The 19,776-nt window shown below is 40.1% G+C and overlaps 1 protein-coding gene across 2 annotated transcripts in view; it reads right to left on the reverse strand.

The window, feature by feature from the left end:
* Positions 1–365: 365 nt before the first annotated feature.
* Positions 366–19,776, reverse strand: part of clstn3 (calsyntenin 3) — a 28,765-nt gene continuing 9,354 nt past the window's right edge. For both annotated transcript variants that reach the window (XM_078790828.1, XM_058052999.2), the window contains 14 exons: positions 19,609–19,758; positions 18,097–18,282; positions 17,730–18,017; positions 15,974–16,086; positions 14,371–14,530; positions 12,132–12,179; positions 11,904–12,052; positions 10,602–10,750; positions 5,779–6,005; positions 5,461–5,622; positions 4,982–5,127; positions 4,774–4,903; positions 3,164–3,348; positions 366–3,090 (listed from right to left, as the gene is read on the reverse strand). In XM_078790828.1, coding sequence (XP_078646954.1) covers positions 2,935–3,090; positions 3,164–3,348; positions 4,774–4,903; positions 4,982–5,127; positions 5,461–5,622; positions 5,779–6,005; positions 10,602–10,750; positions 11,904–12,052; positions 12,132–12,179; positions 14,371–14,530; positions 15,974–16,086; positions 17,730–18,017; positions 18,097–18,282; positions 19,609–19,758 — 2,249 coding nt within the window. In that variant the 3' untranslated portion in view covers positions 366–2,934. The remainder of the gene's footprint in view (positions 3,091–3,163; positions 3,349–4,773; positions 4,904–4,981; positions 5,128–5,460; positions 5,623–5,778; positions 6,006–10,601; positions 10,751–11,903; positions 12,053–12,131; positions 12,180–14,370; positions 14,531–15,973; positions 16,087–17,729; positions 18,018–18,096; positions 18,283–19,608; positions 19,759–19,776) is intronic.

Raw genomic sequence — 19,776 nt, forward strand, 5'->3', positions numbered from 1 at the left:
CCAGTCATGTCTTAAAGTACCTACGTAAAATGATTTAGCGTAAAATATCAAAGTTCAACAGTTGTCAGGCGCCCCAAAAGAGTCATCGAAAAAGACAAATTTGACTTAATCTGCTTGTGATTTTTTTTGTTTAATCATAGATAATGGGCTCGTTTCTGTCGTAATATTACATAATATGTACTGTTACCAATTTATCATGCATTAAAGCAATCACGTGACTACATGATCATACAGTATATACAAACAATCCTCAATATTGAAAACTTTGTACTATATTATTAAACATTTTACAATTTTATGTTATTTTTGGAATTGATGATATTTACCATTCCATTATTTCAAATAATAAAAAAAGGCTTCTCGTGGAGACGTCATATATTGATTTTATTATGAATTTTGTTGACAGTGGTCTCTCTCTCTGTAACAATCCATGTCCTCACACCACACCGGTAATTACATAATATTCCAGTGGGTATAATATAATATAAGTTATGCAATGCAAGGTTTACTCCTTCATAACATCACATTCAAAACAAAACAAAAATAAACAGGCATTTAAATTGATTTACTGACAGGTTTTTAGCACTGCACATACACAGACGGACAGCAAGAAGACACGGAAGGGGGTGGGGGGGACGGTGGAGGTGTCACATTCACTGAACCCAAATATCGGTGGACAAAAGAATGTCGAAATTTGGTGAAAAGAGAGCAGAAGATGAGACATTTATCTACAGTTGCAGGTATCACAACAAGTGTGCCTCCCAGTCTTTTTTTTCCCCCCCCTTTAGTTTTCTGTGAGTCAGATATGGACAAGTTCTTAAATTACAACATTATCACACATAAAAGTAAGAGACACTCATCAAGCCAGGAGCTATCATCCTTACCGCTACTACTATAGTATTATATATTCCTACTTATTTCTTTGATGCCGGAATTAACATAAACAGGAAATGACATCTCAAAATGTGCTGGAAAAGTGGCTGTTGCAATAATAACAATTCATAATGGTAATAATATGATGATAGTATTTATTGTTGTATGTACATAAAACTCATTACAATCAATTACAATCAAACTGCCCAAGCTGAGCGGACATTCCGGGGACAGCGGGGGGTTCGTGTGGTGTGTTGTGTGCGCGCATGTGTGTGCGGTTGTGTAGTTTTTGGAGACATTCCAGAGGTCAATGTGTGATGCCTTATAGGTCAAGTCCAGCTGTTTTATTGTAGACAGTTATTTTAACAAGTACCATAATGTGCCATAGGTACTTCAGAAGTACCAGTTTGTTTTTGTTTTTTTATAAAGTCTGCATAATAAGAAGTCAGCATTAAGTCGTAATATGAGAAAGAAGTGGTAATGTTAGGATGTTTTTCTGACCAAAAAGTTGTATCATTATAAAAATGAAGTTGCCGTGTCATGAGAATACAGTCGTAGTGCCACAAGATAGTGTTTGTCAAGAATAATAAGTTGCCACGTTACCAGAATTCGGTTGTAATATTGCGACAAAAAAAGTCGTAATGTTACGAGGATAGTCACATTTTTCAGAGGAAAAAGTCTAAACCTTATGAACGAAGTTGCCGTGTTACGAGGAACTGTTTATCGGGGGAAAAAAAGTTGCCATGTTAGACAAATGAAATCGTAAAATTTGAGAAAAAAAAGTTGTGTTACCAGAAAGGTCATATTTTTCTGAGAATGTTTTCATATTACGAGAATAAAGTCGTAATGTTACGAGAATTAAGATGTACTATTACGAACAAATTGTTTATAAAGAATAAAATGACCATTTTATTAAACATAAGTTGTTAAATGTTACGAGCCATGTTTTTCACAACCAAAAAAATCATAGAAGTTGTAATTTTACGAGAATAAAGTCGCCACGTTACAATAATAAAACACTATATTGCGAGAGAAAACAATGTTAAGAAAACAAAATGGGAATGTTGGGAGAACAAAGTCAGAATGTTACAGGAATAAAAATGGCTTACCGAAAAAAAAGGGAATATCGCAAATCGTAATGTTAAGCGAATAAAGTTATGAGACTAAAGCTACAATATTACAAGAATAACGTTGCCATGTTCCTTGAATAAAGTTGTAATATTGCAAGAATAAACTTGTTGAGAGAATAAAGTTGAACTGTTACAAGAAAAAAATGCAATATTACAAGAATAATGTTGTCATGTTACGAGATAAGTCATATTGTATGAAAAAAGTTGCAACATGACAATCATCATGTTTGTCAATAGTTGCTGAATTAAATAGTAATATTATGAAAAAAAGTAGTTTTTGAGAAGAAAAATTAAATCCTAAAAATGTAAGATTAATTCTTAAAAAATACGACTTTATTTTAGTAATATTTGTATTTTTTTCTTCTTGTAATTCCATGTTTTTTTTTGGCTTGTTTTTCAATGTGACACTACTACTCTTTTGTAGATGTAAGCTTTACAAAACATACCTTTTGTACGGAATGTGTTGCGAGAGGTTGCAAAGAGGGAGGAAACAGCTTGTGCACTGACTTTGTGAGTCAGGTGTTGGCATGTGGAGAGCAAGTATTTCAATTGTGTTCGATAACCAAGTACAATACAATCTATTTTTTGTTCGTTTTTTTTTTTAAAAGAAAGCAGCCTCATTCATTCAGCCTCACGCTATACAGACACATTATCATTGTGATGCACCACAAATCATTAAGGTGGCTCAGACTGTTAAATGACATTAACTGTATACATTGTGCCACTGAACATTTAAGTGGAGAACAATCGCCCCATTGTTGGCTATAGGTTACGTATGGCGTGGTGTGTGTGTGTGTGTGTGTGTGTGTAGCCGAGTATATCACATTGAAGGTGTTGTGTGTGTTGTTTGCAGGTATACATTCCATACATGATCATAAAAGTGTTGTGACCGGTGGTTTCCATGAGAACGGGTGCAGGGTTTACATGCAGCTCAGTAGCGGCGGGCGTTGCCCTCCCTCCCCTCCTTCTTGAAGATGATACGCTGGTCGTCGCCGGTGTTGTCAGGCGACTCTGCCACCTCCTCTTCCTCTTCCTCCTCGCCTTCTCCCTCCGTGTCAGCAGAGATGCCCATGCGAGACTCGTACGACTGCAAGTGTGAAGGACGGAGTGAGACATCGTCTTTTTAAAGATTGCACCAACTTTTTTTTTTTTTTTTTTACCTCCATGGGGTTAACGATGATAGTGAGTGCAGAGTCATCCCACTGGCCACCGCCCTCCTTCGCTGCCTCCCGGGCCTCCTCGCTGCGGCGATGGATGGAGCGGATTCGGAATACGCCGAGGATCACCATGATGACTAAGAAGCCCACACACACCATGATGATGATGGTGGCGGCCCCTGGCACCACTGATAAAAAAACAACAACAGATAATTAATACATAAAATGAAAAAACATAGTCATACTTGGGCGGCACGGCGGACCAGTGGTTAGCGCGCAGACCTCACAGCTAGGAGACCAGGGTTCAATTCCACCCTCGGCCATCTCTGTGTGCATGTTCTCCCCATGCATGCGTGGGTTTTCTCCGGGTACTCTGGTTTCCTCCCACATTCCAAAAACATGCTAGGTTAATTGGCGACTCCAAAATTGTGAGTGTGAATGGTTGTTTGTCTATATGTGCCCTGTGATTGGCTGGCGACCAGTCCAGGGTGTACCCCGCCTCTTGCCCGAAGACAGCTGGGATAGGCTCCAGCAACCCCCGCGACCCTCGTGAGGATAAGCGGTAGAAAATAAATGAATGAATGAGAATGAGCCCGCCGTAGTGTAGTGGTTAGCATTCTGGACTTGGGGTTCGAATCTCCACTAGTAAGCATCATCAGTAATCGTCGGAAATCAGTATGCAGATCAAAAAGATCCGCTGTGGCGACTCAGAAATCAGGAAAAAGCCAAAAGAATCAAACAAAACGAGAAATAAAGGCATGAATGAGATTAAACTCATAACATTACAGAAAAAAACTGTAATGAGAGGGAAAAAGTTGCAATATTACGAGATTGAGTTCTTTCTCAATTGCTTTTTTTAATCAATTACCTAAAATGTCATCCAATACTTCTCTACAAGAGAGGAGAAATATGATCTCAGGGAAGAACTACATTTGAAACACTTATATGCTAGGACTACGTTAAAAAGCCATAGCATTTCAGTATGTGGAATCAAACTGTGGAATGGATTGAGTAAGACCCTCAAACAATGCACAACGATGAGCCAATTCAAGAAACAATACAAGCAGTTGATGTTTGCTAAATACAAGGATGAAGAGTCTTGAACCAGTCATGATGTGCTATACATATCACTATATTGACACTTACTATGGTACCCATTATGTCATTGGATGCTCATATCACCTCGTACTTCGGTACGTGACAAAAAAAATCTATATTAGGAAAGCAGGAAGTGAACAAATGTAACAATTACTGATTGTAAAAGTAGATGGAGGGATAGGATTTAATAAGCTTTGCTTCTTCCTACTCCTTTTGGACATGTGGAACTGTGAACTGATTATGCATTCAATTGTAATCTGATGCATGTTCAAATGAAATAAAACCATTACCATTACTATAAATCACTCCGAGTTGGTTTGTCTGTTAGTAGGATGACACAAAAACCACACATAGGCTTTCCATAAAACTTTGTGGATATGGGAAGATGAAGTCCATTGCATTTTGGAATAAATTTGAATAAAATATGCCAATAAAAAAAAGTCATCCCAACAGTTCGATATTTTTTTTTTATCTAACATACGTTTAAAATACAAGCAGAGCATTGAAAATGTCACCTGTGTTGCGATGTTGGCTGGGCAGAGCGTGCCCACTGAGCTCGCCTGCATGTTGATGGAGAAACTGTTGCTGGGACGCCATCAAGTGGGAGGGATGGTACATACTATCCAAGGAGTGAAGGACGTTCACCTACCAGTAGAAAAAAAATACATGACTATTTCCGTTCCTATATCAACCCATCAGGAGTCAAAGTGTATGTTGCTTCACCTCCAGAGTCAACTCATTGCTGGTGTATCTGCCGTTCATCTCAGAGCAGGACAGACGGAAGCGTCTCTCGAAGCGAGACGAGCTTCTGGACAGTCGGTAGTGGACAGAGCGAAGGACGTCCTCATACACAGAGATGGATTCAGCACCTGGAGAACATGAGAGTCAATATGGCGGTGCATAAACAGAATCAGAATCAGAATCAGAATCAGAATCAGAATCAGAATCAGAATCAGAATCAGAATCAGAATCAGAATCAGAATCAGAATAGGTTTATTGCCAGGTATGATCAAACACATACTCGGAATTTGTTTTGGTATAGTAGGTGCAGACACATCTATTAAAAAAGAATGAAAAATACAAAATATACAGAATAACAGTATAAATATATGTACACAGTCTGTTTTTAAAACTCACTCTTGACCGGATCCACTTTCAAATTAACTTGCAATGTGAATGCACCAGGATCAGGACTATTTTACCTGTGATGGCAATGTAGGCTGTAGTATTGATGATATCCAAGCCCCGCTCCCGTACGACATCCATATCCACTAGAAGCTCCTCCCTCTCCGGGTCCAGTTCCTCCCCCAAAGGTTGGACCTCACAGCCGTCCAAAGTGTGGGCCACGGCGTCGGACATCAGCGCTGAGACACCAAATGTGAGAACATTTTGAAGAGTCAACCAATTATTAAGAAACCCACAACCAGGTCATTTGTGGCTGCAGATTGTTTACAATGTGAACACTAAATCCATACCGTGCTGATCTAAACCAAACTGGAAAAATTCAGTGTTCCACTCACCTCCACCTTCCATCCCTTGTGCAGCTGTGTTCACAGCGTGAGTCAGTGAGCAGACGATGCGCAGCTCAGGGAAAAGGGGGACGCCTCGGGGGCCTTCGAACTCGGGAGCAGGGCGAGCCAGATGGGGGCCGACCCCAGACAGCGAGATCTGTGGAGCATCAGGCTGCAGGACCACAAGGTACCCTTCCAAGGGCTTGAGGGACAGACAGCTCTCCTCGTTGAAACATCTGGAGGAGAGGGTGGGGGGGGCAATTACCCAGGAGGTTATCCTGCACCTGCTCCAGCTGTCTTCAGGCGAGAGGCGGGGTACACCCTGGACTGGTCGCCAGCCAATCACAGGGCACATATAGACAAACAACCATTCACACTCACATTCATACCTATGGACAATTTGGAGTCGCCAATTAACCTAGCATGTTTTTGGAATGTGGGAGGAAACCGGAGAAAACCCACGCATGCACGAGGAGAACATGCAAACCCTGGTCTCCTAGCTGTGAGGTCTGCGCGCTAACCACTAGACCACCGTGCAGCCCAGTTATTTTTATATTCTGCTTAATGTGATTAATTCATTCATTTTCTACCGCTTATCCTCACGAAGGTCGCGGGCATGCTGGAGCCTATCCCAACTGTCTTTGCGCAAGAGGCGAGCTACACCCTGGACTGGTCGCCAGCCAATCACAGGGCACATATAGACAAACAACCATTCGCACTCACATTCATACCTATGGACAATTTGGAGTCGCCAATTAACCTAGCATGTTTTTGGAATGTGGGAGGAAACCGCAGTACCCGGAGAAAACCCACACATGCACGGGGAGAACATGGCTCATGCCCGAGAGTGGAATTGAACTAGGGTCTCCTAGCTGTGAGGCCTGCACACTAACCACTCCATGCATCCCTATACCTAAAGAGCTGTAGCGGCTTATCTTGGACTTCGGACTAAAAAGCTAGCTACAAAAATTGCAATCAAAGCACAGGAGAGTCTTCCACAGAAAAATGAAAGTGAAACCTAATTTTTAATGCCAGTGTTGAATTCAGTAATGCTCATGAGGTTTGGTTGCAGTCCGCACTTATTTAGTCAGCAATCATACTGGTTCACACAATTTGCTTTTTGTCAGAATTTTGCCCATCATCCACAATGTTTATGTGAGACATGAACACAAATGTAGGGCTGCATGGCGGTCTAGTGGTTAGCACGCAGACCTCAGAGCTAGGACCAGGGTTCAAATCCACCCTCGGCCATCTCTGTGTGGAGTTTGCATGTTCTCCCCGTGCATGCGTGGGTTTTCTCCGGGTACTCCGGTTTCCTCCCACATTCCAAAAACATGCTAGGTTAATTGTCCATAGGTATGAATGTGAGTGTGAATGGTTGTTTGTCTATATGTGCCCTGTGATTGGCTGGCGACCAGTCCAGGGTGTAACCGGCCTCACGCCTGAAGACAGCTGGGATAGGCTCCAGCACCCCAGCGACCCTCGTGAGGAAAAGCGGTAGAAAATGAATGAATGAATGAACACAAATGTCACTATTTGTGCATTCTAAAGATATACAAACAGCTAAAAAGACGCATCTAGGAATGCACGTAATGGGAAACGTATGCACACTCTTGTCAAAATGACTGCAGGCCCTTAAAGCCAAAAGATTAAAGCCTGAATCAACAGCACCCTCTGCTGGTTTCTGCATATTCCTTTTTTTACCTCCAATTCCGGAAGAAATTATCAATTTGATGACATATATTTCTTCAACTGTAGTATAAATCAGCATCATATTAAAAAGAGGAATTGAGTACAGTGTGTGTTGCATATTCTCCATTAGAGTGAGCAGCTGCTTCTGTCAGCTTCTGCAGAAAGACCTGCTGTTCGGCCATATGGATGACTCCTGACCCAAAATCTATCTAATCTTCACACATCCACGTGCAATAAAACATGCATGATGAGTAAGGGAAAAAAAAAAAAAACGACTGCACACTTGAGCTAAAACTAAAACAATCTCTTTATGACCTTCACTTGCTAAAAAAAAAAAAAAAAAAAATCAGATATGCCCTGCAAGAAATCATTCTAATTTTATAGAGCGGCTTTCAAAGATGCAATATGTCGCTTTGAGCTTGATGGGATATGCCTTGTCAGCAGGCCGCTTTTCTTCTCTGGCTCTAGTATAAATATAAATCTAAACGACTCACCGCATATGCACTGGACTGCACTAATCTGAGGGGGGAATGAATATTTCAGTGACTAAAAGTGACTGCTAAAGCCAGAGACAAAGTCAGTTTGCAGTCGTGTAGAACACGCTGAAGCGCTGACCCAGGATAAAAGACAGTAGTTGTGTGATTTAGCCCCATTTGCTGAATACATGCATACGGTATATACGGCGTCATACATGTGGTCTTATTTGAAATAAGCCTCTTTGTACTGGCACCAAGTCCGTAATGAGACACTTGAATTAATATTTAATGAAAAGTAGACAGCAGTATGTTAACCATTAACGACTGAGTTTAGTTAATAAGAAGCCATGACTAAGTTAAAGTTCACAATTAGTGAGCCTCATAAGTATTTCATAACATATCCACAAAATAGCAGTCGCTTCACGATTTCACAGGCTTTTTTTTTCTCTAAATATTTACCAGTCCCCCTCGGGAGGTTTTGGCATCGTTGACATATTAATTAACACTGGTGCCAAATCAGTATTTTTGAAAGTGTGCCTCAACGGTGCCTGAACCAGTACTTAAATTATCACAGAAAAACAGGCAACATGGGAATGTGCAAAACATTTTAAGTGCATACATTTACTGTTTAAATGAATACATGCCATATAATTTGAGGAGAAATTGCCAATTGATACACCGATATCTTGCAAAACATTACTTGCACAATACCACCTTCAAGTACTTGTTGCAGGTCTGTAAAAATTTTTAATAAATGTTTAGTGGTTTGCTGGAGAGCCAAGCAGCCATGTTTCTGTCAGACAACCACAAAGCAGCTGTGACTACGGATGTACATTACCAATGGGTTCACTTCATTGTGAAGCACTGTAAAATGTAATCCATTATTATTATTATTATTCATTCATTTTCTACCGCTTATCCTCACAAGGATCGTGGGGAGTGCTGGAGCCTATCCCAGCTGTCATCAGGCGAGAGGCGGTGTACACCCTAGACTGGTCGCCAGCCAATCACAGGGCACATATAGACAAACAACCATTCACACTCACATTCATACCTATGGACAATTTGGAGTCGCCAATTAACCTAGCATGTTTTTGGAATGTGGGAGGAAACCGGAGTACCCGGAGAAAACCCACGCATGCACGGGGAGAACATGCAAACCCTACACAGAGATGGCAGAGGGTGGAATTGAACTCGGGTCTCTTAGCTGTGAGGCCTGTGCGCTAACCAGTCATCCACCATGCATATAATAATAATAATAATAATAATAATAATAATAATAATAATAATAATAATAATAATAATAATAATAATAATAATAATAATAATAATAATAATAATAATAATAATAATAATAACAACATACAATAACTATTATTATTGTTATTATAATTAATATACATAAAATATAATAACAAACATTATTATTACTATTATTAATAATAACATATATAATAATATAATAACAACTATTGATTATTATTAATAATAATTAATATTTTTAACAGTTATTTTTATTTTTATTGATTTTATTTGTAACAATATTAACAATTAATATTGTTATTATTATTATAGTTGTTGTTGTTGTTATTATTATTATTATTAACATCACACATTCACCCTCAAGGTAAAACAAGGACATAAGGACGTGAGTGAGCGATGCAGGGACACACTTGATTGGTTGACAAAATGATAAGGTCAAAACACTAATCTTACCTAATTTTCAATTCTAGAGAAATATAGCGTTTTCATGTCAAAATATAGAGTTTTCGGACCTCCTGGAGGCCATATTTGTCCAGCCAAGCTGTGGTTCTCATGTTGTATCATAGTACATCTGTGTACTAGCACCATAGTACCATTGAAGTTTCTCAGTGCAAGTCTTACAATTAACAGGACTTAACTTCTTGAAATTAGCAATAGTAGATATTTTGCACTATTTTAGCACGTCAGTTATTTTCAAATGTATCATTTTTACCAGCATTGTTCAATATACTAGCTATATCTTTTTCCCTCCTACGCCCACGCAGAATATCATACTGCAGTGAAAAACAAGCCCAAGTCGAGTAGAAATGCGATGTAATAATGTAATAATGAAAGTGCTTGGCATTCAGAATGTGCTGATACTTGAAAACTAACTGAATGAAGTAATCCTTGATGTAAGCCAGAAAGCCATAAATGAGTCTGTGACCTGCAAGTTTGCTCCAGCAAAAAGAGCACAGGTGACTTTTGCAGCAGAAATGAGCAAAGAGATAAGATATTTCTCCTTATCGCTCACTTTGACTAGGTTTTCTTTTTTCTTTTTTTGCCTCTATTTGGCAGATGGAGCCCTTTCACGGCGCGGTAGGACTTATCGCTGCTGGGGCGAGGGTTCATGTTTGAGGAGTTCAATGTCAAAGGAGAAGGAGGCGTCACAGCTCAGCCGTGACACTTTCTCTGACAAGCGCCCGAGGACCTGTCTGCTGCCACTGTACAGTTTCAACTACAGAAACATTCAACTTTCACAGTTTTCAAACCACGAAGGCGTTGTTCCCTCAGCTTGACTTCATTTTCTATTGATTCAGTCTTTTTGAAGAGCGGCAGCCAATTCTGTCTGTTATTTGAGATGAAAAAGCTTCTTTCTGCAACTAAAATGTGCTTCAAGACGATAAGAGACAGTTTTCGTACCTGAGCGAGGTGGTGAGTTTGAGGGGTCGCACTCCCGGCGTGGCGAAGCGGAGGGAGTTTCTGTAGGTCACCTGCTGCACGGCACGGTTAAAACTCTCGATGTCATCTCCCTCCAGCACCAAGACCGACTGACTCGGGTTCACGTGCACCTGTAAAGGTCAAAGGGCAGGTCATTTAAAGCAATTAGGGTAGCAAATTACGCACTGGACATGCACAGTACATGGTTTAGTTTTGATGTTAATATACATTAGATCTGAGGGTTTTGTTTTTTTATTGAGAAAGTAATACTACATTTTCTAAAAGGGTATAAACAAACTTCTCAAATGTTTGAGAAGTTTGTGTAGAAATATGGGGTAATAACTAGAAAAGCAATCTTCACTTGCTAAATGTACTGCAAAAAAGGTCAGTAAGGATAATTCATAATGCCGCCTACATACAAACTCCTTATTTCTAAAATCACAAATATGATAAGATAAGATAAGATATGCCTTTATTTGTCCCTCAGTGGGGAAATTTGCATTGCACAGCAGCAAGAGTACGGAATCAGTTAAGCAGTACAAAATACACAATATAGAAAAATAAACAATATAAACAACCCAAGTATTAACAAAAACAACAGTTTTACCCAGTTATATACAAATACAGTATGCAGATAATATGAAATGAGATATATGACCAGTCTATACACTGAGATCTTGCTGGTGAGTTAATACGAGGCAAATACTTAAACTTGCTGATATAGTTCATCTTCAAACAGCTAAAATAACGCATAAGTCTAAAAATAACCAATTACCTAAAAATGTCATCCAATACTTCTCTACAAGAGAAGAGAAATATGATCTCAGGGAAGAACTACATTTGAAACACTTATATGCTAGGACTACGTTAAAAAGCCATAGCATTTCAGTATGTGGAATCAAACAATGCACAACGATGAGCCAATTTAAGAAACAATACAAGCAGTTGATGTTTGCTAAATACAAGGATGAAGAGTCTTGAACCAGTCATGATGTGCTATACATATCACTATATTGACACTTACTATGGTACCCATTATGTCATTAGATGCTCATATTACCTCGTACTACGTGACAAAAAAAAAAAAAAAAAACTATGTTAGGAAAGCAGGAAGTGAACAAATGTAACAGTTACTGATTGCAAAAGTACCAGATGGAGGGGTAGGATTTAATAAGCTTCGCTTCTTCCTACTCCTTTTGGACATGTGGAACTGTGAACTGATTATGGGATGCATTCAATTGTAATCTGATGCATGTTCAAATGAAATAAAATGGAGTCTATTACCTTCATACCGGAGCCCAAAGTCTCCAGGTCTCCAAAGTCCAGCCCCTCCCTGCAGGCATACAGACACTCCACCACGCTGTGAGGCTCCACGCTGCCTGGACGCACAGTCACCCCTGACAAGAGCCCGTGGTAACCTCCGACATACTTCACTGAAAGCACATACATGGATATGTATATTAAGAAAAACAGCACAAGCCAAGAGTAGCATTCTTTTTTTTTTATTATTACCTTCTGTGATGCTGTTGTTCACTATCTCCTTCTGCTTCTCCTCTGGCTCTGCAGAGAATACAAATCAGGGGGGGGGTGAAGGAGGAAAAAAAGCAAAACACAAATGAGAAATACACTCATCAAAATGTATGACGACAATGTGAGGAGAAGCCTGAACAGGCCAGAGACAGACGGGAAGAATGAAAAAGCAACATGGCTTAAAAGACGCATGCTAAAATATATATATACTCATGCATGACTAATACATTCATTTCAGATGATTTCAAGATACGTGCATAGAAGGTGAATTATTTTTGTATTACTGGCAAGTATGTCAGCCTCCGCTACAGTACAGTAGTACATACATAGCCACAGTACTATCTCTGATGAAAATAACATTTCTGGCACCGAAGCAATACTATTTTTATGTAAAGCAATGGTCAAAATGGCGTCATTTCGTGTGCATAATGCAGAAATCTCCCACGGTATGATTTGCCATTTACAGTTGTCCCTTGTTTAGCACAATTAATTGGCTCCAGACCCAACAGTGATAAGTGAATTTCCGCCAAGTAGGATTCATTCATTCATTTTCTACCACTTACCCTCACGAGGGTGCTGGAACCTATCCCAGCAGCTTTGAGCGAGAGGCGGGGTACACCCTGGACTGGTGGCCAGCCAATCACAGGGCACATATAGACAAACAACCATTCACACTCACATTCATACCTATGGACAATTTGGAGTCGCCAATTAACCTAGCATGTTTTTTGGAATGTGGGAGGAAACCGGAGTACCCGGAGGAAACCGGAGTACCCGGAGAAAACCCACGCATGCATGAGGAGAACATGCAAACTCCACACAGAGATGGCCGAGGGTGGAATTGAACCCTGGTCTCCTAGCTGTGAAGTCTGCGCGCTAACCACTAGACCGCCGTGCCACCAAGTAGGATTCAATATTTATAAATTTCATAGAAAAAGCATAGAAAACCTGACTTTCTAAATATATTCTATTCCCGTTATTAGAGCCCTGTAGTCATGAAATAACACCCCTATAAATTACATTGACACTTTCATTCTTTGTTTACGCCACATTGCTAACACACACATACTACTGGACTACACAAACTTTAATCATAACATGCTAGCGACCCAACTACTTTGCCTCCAGTTTATGTATTCTAAACCTAAGAAATTGTTTATACAATGGAGTGGGAAAGAAATTAAAAGTAAGAAGCCCAAAATGTACCACTTCCACAAGGAATAGGAGGAGAACTTTTCTTCCCCCAGTTTATCATGCAGTGTGAAGGCTGTAGACACAATCTTACAGTCATGTTTCTGTCAGACAACCACAGAGCAGCTGTGACTACGGATGTACATTACCAATGGGTTCACTTCATTGTGAAGCGCTATAAAATGTAATCCATTATTATTATTATTATTATTATTCATTCATATTTGACCGGTTATCCTCACAAGGGTCGCAGGGGGTTGCTGGAGCCTATCCCAGCTGTCTTCGGGTGAGAGGCGGGGTACACCCTGGACTGGTCGCCAGCCAATCACAGGGCACATATAGACAAACAACCATTCACACTCACATTCATACCTATGGACAATTTGGAATCGCCAATTAACCTAGCATGTTTTGGGGAATTTTCTTCCCCCAGTCTATCTTGCAGTGTGAAGGTAATGTTAGATTCTTGTTTCTCCCAGCAGTTCTCCAGTGCTGGCAGCACTCATGCACTCACAGGCCATGTATTTGTATGCACTTAAAATACTTGACCATGCATCCTAAAAGTCTGTAAAAGTCTGCTTATTATACACAAGCTGCTCCCAGCAACTTCTGCAGTGTTTGTAAGAGCGTATTTGCGCTTCTCTCTGCTAATTGGCATCCAGAGATTCAGACATTTTAGTTGTTGCTGCTGTCGGAGGCTGATAGCTGTCCGGCCCTTGCTGAATAATTGATGATTCAGTTATATTATTAGCCCTCAAAGACAAAAACGGCTAAATCATAAGCGAGCGAATGTGAAAAACATCCCACGAGAGCAAGTAAAAAAAAAAAAGTTCTGACGACAGAATGTGGAGCTGGCGGCGTGATTTAAACGACACGTTGGTGACGGAAGGGACTGCACGGCTGCAGCTCATGGTGTTTATGCAAAAAACGTATTTCACTCGCCCTCCGCTCTCTGATGCTGCCTGTCACAATCAATCCTGCTTAGTGAAGGTGAAATATACATCAGCATCGTCATCAGCGTTCCTCTCACCCCAGCAGGCGCCGATGAGCATCCTCTGACGCGGGACCGGGTTTGGCAGAGCGCCGTTGTCGTGGATGAGGGCGGGGTCAAAGGTAACGCCATCCACATACAGGGTCACTGAGGGGAATTGGACGCTGAGCGACAGGTGGTGCCACTCACTGTCGCATACCTGTTGACCGCAGAGGACATTAAAACAGAGTATTATGGACAAACCAGTTGCAATCTAATTGGCCAATAAATACAATAAAATAATGACAAAATGTGCTGATCACAAGTTTAGGCTATTGACTGCAGTAAATGCGGACCTATGTATCCAGAAGTCCTCGAGAGCGCTTGGGAGTGCTGAAATCTAAGATGACAATGCTTCAATTTAACTGTGCATTTGACAAATGAAAGTATTTTGTCTGCACTTTTTTGTTTATGAATTGATTTATGAAATTTTAGGTAATTCATTTAGAATTATTTTATGTTTTTATGAAGTGTTCTTCTGTAAAGCATTTTCAATGACCTTGTGTACAAATGGTGCTTTAGAAATTAACTTGACTTGCTTGAGCTATATATTTTAATATATATTATTTCTGGTTTTTTTTTTATTTTGCAAAATATATTTGTACCTTCTTAAGCTTAACTAAACTTAGTTGGTAAACATTATTTTTTATACTAATACATTTATATATTATACTTAAAAAAATATCCATCCAACCATCCTTTTTCTAAGATGCTTGTTTAAAAATATTTAAACAGTATTTCTATTTGTGTTTGTAAATGTTTTACACTTCTATTGTTTATATTAAAAAAAAATATATTACCAGTAAAATATATCAAATATCAAAAATACTCTTTAAATACAAATTTAAAAAATAAATATATAATATCTATATAAAAATATTAATATATTTTATGTTTATTTGTTGTTATATTTTTAATTCTAAGATTTTAATGTTGGAAAAATACATTTTGGCGTTGGTGCCGGCCAATGATGTTATTAGTAAACACACAGTATACTTGCTAATATTATCATCACTTTTAGAATATATTATTTTAATTTAATTTTTTAAATGTTCATAACAACAATGTTATAAAACAAAATAAATTAAATTAAAATATTAAATAAAAATATTTTTAAATGTGTATTTATTTTATATTACTATATTTATATGTATTATATTTTCTATTAAAAAATATATATTTGGTCAAATATTTCCTTTGAATATTACCTAAAGAAATATAAATCCCACTGAATCATGAGCAAAAAAGGTAGAATAATAAAGGTTAAAATAAGCAATAAAAGTCTTGAAATAATGGTTGTAATAAGAGCGGTATCAGCAGACGGTTCAGACAAATCTTAAAAGCTTAAACTCTGTATCAGCTTTAATGTAATCCTCTTCACTCTGTCTGGGGCCAGTGGCTCGAGCCAAAACTGAACCCACCACACCAAAGCCCATTGGTTTATGCTCTAATTATTCAACTTAAGATGATTTATTTCGTCTCATATGTAATGTATGGTCAGATCGGTCTTTGGGGCGCATGCGTGACCATTAACCTTTCACGGGTCTCAGAGTTTCCTTTGAAAGTTAGCAGGGAAAGGAAAGTGTTCTCGCTCCCACAGTACCTGTTCCAGTTTCCACAAGAACTTGACGGGCCGTGCAGCGGAGACATCGGGCCAGTAGAAGAGAGAGAGACGGCAGCCATGCACCGACAGGGAGTAGTGGGAGAACGAGTCGTCTGTGAAGAAGCGCAGAAGCGGCAATTAATTGGCGGCTTAGAGCGGTCTGGTCTTCATCTCGGGTTTCCTATGGATTTTTTCTTTAGTTGAATCTTTCAACTGTGTGTGCCTCCAAGCATTACTTCTTGTGCTGAGCAGGCCAAGCCTTATACAGCAAAATACAGGCTGTGGATTCACTCGTTTATTGGACTTGTACTGCCCACTTGGCTGCCCGTGTGGAGCATCTGGAGCTGAAATGCCTCCCTGAAGAGCAGCGTAAAGACTCGGGCTATAAACATGCAGGAGTTTTCTCTGCCAAATTTTCACCCCTGAAGATCTGAGATGATAGCCCGCTGAAGGCCAAAGCAGTGAAATACGGTCAAAACATTAAAAAAAACCTCTTGAGAGGCAGGTGGATTGGTTATAGCAGGGAATCTCAACTGGTGGGTCACAGACAACTTGTCTGGAATAGAGTGGAGGCCATGTTGGTCTTTAACACTGACATTAGGAGTGTAAAAAACATGTCTCGTGGGCATTAGATGATAATAAATAAATACATTTGTCACACAATATGGCTGCACGGCGGTCATGTGGTTAGCGTGCAGACCTCACAGCTAGGAGACCGGGGTTCAATTTCACCCTCGGCGACTCCAAATTGTCCATAGGTATGAATGTGAGTGTGAATGGTTGTTTGTCTATATGTGCCCTGTGATTGGCTGGCGACCAGTCCAGGGTGTACCCCGCCTCTCGCCTGAAGACAGCTGGGATAGGCTCCAGCACCCACCCCGGAACCCTTGTGAGGATAAGCAGTAGAAAATGAATGAATGAATGTCACACAATAAATGAAATTTTGATCATTTTGCCGGCCTCAATAGATCGCCATGTGCATGTGTTTCCTCATCTTACGCCTTCAAACGGGCAGGAAGAGGGTTCACTCTGTGCATTGGTTTCAGCACCTTGGCAAGTTCGTTCTATAGAACAACTGCACGAATGTAGTGAGCCCTTTTGTCAATCATGTAGTCTCTTTGTCTAGAAGAGTGTGTAATGTAGTATATTTTTTCATTATACTTCTTAGAAGTAATGTTAAAATCTCGTCTTGTCACGTCAACCCAATCTCGTGTATCGTCTTTCTTGTACACCGATTGTCTTGTGCCCCTAACATATAAATATGACTTGAATTACAATTTAACACACCGTGACTTCATGTTGGAATTCATGTTTCACTCTCGGTGAACCACAGCTCCCCATTAATGACAGCATTCGTGTAGACTCACATGGTGACTCATCGGCAAGACAACTATCTTACAACTCACTTGTGTTTCCAACTACTTAGACAGTAATGGACGTGTTGAAATATTTAGTGAATAGTGAATGTTATACTGGTATTTAATATGATGTTGTACACAGACTACTCTAAAATATATGATTTAAAAAAAAAGTACAAAACTTCAGTTGATGTCAAAGTTCGGAATAAGTGTTTTGAGACTAAAGAGGGTAAAAGAGAGAACATTGTGGAGGTCAAGGGGTAATGAGTTCTGAAGACAAGGGGCAGAAGTGGAGCAAACAAATAAGGGAGATTTTTCTCATGTTTGATGCCCAGAAAATAGGCTCATATTTCTAGCTCTCCAATTATTTTAAATTAGAAGTATTCGGTGTAACTCACCATTCTTAACAGTGCCACACACGATGGTCTCCTCCTCCTTGCGACTCCCCTTAGGCTGAGTGGCCATAGGCTGGACATTGGTGCCCCACCTTCGCATCCAGAGCTGCAAGGTAAAATGGTCGCCGGACAGCCCAGAGATGACCGAATCGGGCACCACGGCCACGTGATTTGACCCATTAAAGGAAAAAACCAAGGATGAATCAGAGGAGGGCAGTGTGGGAAGAACTGACGTCCAGTTGGCTGCAGGTGACGGAGGAGGGAGAAGGTCCACCTCGCCACGAACAGCACCTGAAGAAGATTTAGTGAAGATATACATAAGAACAACAGTAAGAGTCCGATTTTTTTTTAGATTTGGACCAAAACGCACCACAGAGTCGTCGCACGGATCTGTCGGAGTAGCTGTCTCGGTCACAGCCTTTGCCGATGTGGCCGGTCTGAAGCTCTACGGAGGCTTGGATGTTCCACACGGTCTCCTCACACGTCTCCAAATGCAAACTGGGGAAAAGCGGGATGCTGCCTGATCCAGGTGTGTACTCCACTCGCTTGGTCCAACCTGCATTTAAACCATCCATGTCAGTCTTTATCCAGTACAGTATACTGATTTACAGGGCTAGAGACTACTTTAGCTTTTTTTCAACATAGTGTCTCCACTGACAAAAAACATTAACATGCATGGCAGGCCAGTAGTTGCATTGTAAAGAAACAGTACTTATACTTTATTTTTCCTCATCCTGACATCCTGACTACATTCCCACATTCCAAAAACATGCTAATAATTGTTGCGGTCACTTAGGTCTGAGGGCCAGCTCCAACTTGTGGTGCCCAAGATGAGACTTAAGACCAGGGGAGACCGAGCCTTTTCTGTGGTTGGCCCCAAGCTATGGAACTTTCTCCCCTCCGAAGTAAAAAAAGGCCCCCAACATCGAAAGCTTTAAGTTTTGTCTTAAAACCTACTTTTATTCTCTGGCTTTTAACTCGGAGTGAGTCGTATGGTCCTCTGTCTTTTAGTTCTTTCTTTTTATTTTAATTGGTTTTATTTTTTTATACTTTTATTGTTTAGCTTCTTGTTTTTAATATTTTAAATATCTATTTTACTATTTTATTTCTTATTTGATCTTTTAGTTTTGGATTACATAAAATGTTGTACCTATAGTTATTGTTGTTTTTTTTATTGTATTTTATTTTTATTTTTGTGAGTGTGAATGGTTGTTTGACTATATATGCCCTGTGATTGGCTGGCGACCAGTCCAGTATGTACAAAGCCTCTTGCCCGAAGACAGCTGGGATAGGCTCCAGCAACCCCGGCGACCCTTGTGAGGAAAAAGTGGCAGAAAATTAATGAATGAATGAATGAATTTCTTATTAGATTTTTTAGTTTCGGATTAAATTCAATGTGTACCTATATTTATTGTATTTTATTTGTATTTTTTTGTGAGTGTGAATGGTTGTTTGTCTATATATGCCCTGTGATTGGCTGGCGACCAGTCCAGTATGTACTCCGCCTCTTGCCCGAAGACAGCTGGGATAGGCTCCGCGACCCTCGTGAGGATAAGCGGTAGAAAATGAATGAATGAATGAATAATTATGCCCATCTCTTATGATAATGTAAAGTGTTGCTGGACCATGAGACAAAGTCATAGTGCCGAAAAAACTATACAGACCGATTTGTAAGGAAAAACCCACAATGATGCAGACTTATATAGAAACAATGGAATTTAGATAACTTGCCTGAATATTATTAAGCCGCACCACCAGCTCCTTCAACTCAAGGGTGACTCACAACAAGCACCAGCCCACATAAATCCCAACCCACAGACTAAAATCCAGCCATGTGACAATTAAAGCAAGAACTGGTGATGCAATGCAAATGCATTGTTACCCATCCAGCCGGGTTTGCAGGACGGTTTAACCGTGACGGCAACTTGAGCGTCGGCTTGAGCGCGGTTCTTCCCGCAGTCGAAGGCGGTCACCCAGAAGGTGTGTACACGCTGACGCCTGGAGTCCAGTGGCTCGGTGTTCTTAATGTTACCTAGGAAACGGCAGTGGA

The sequence above is a fragment of the Doryrhamphus excisus genome, linkage group LG5 (genome assembly GCF_037039965.1).
Source record: "Doryrhamphus excisus strain RoL-2023G ecotype Guam linkage group LG5, RoL_Dexc_Guam_v1.1, whole genome shotgun sequence".
Taxonomy (NCBI): domain Eukaryota; kingdom Metazoa; phylum Chordata; class Actinopteri; order Syngnathiformes; family Syngnathidae; genus Doryrhamphus; species Doryrhamphus excisus.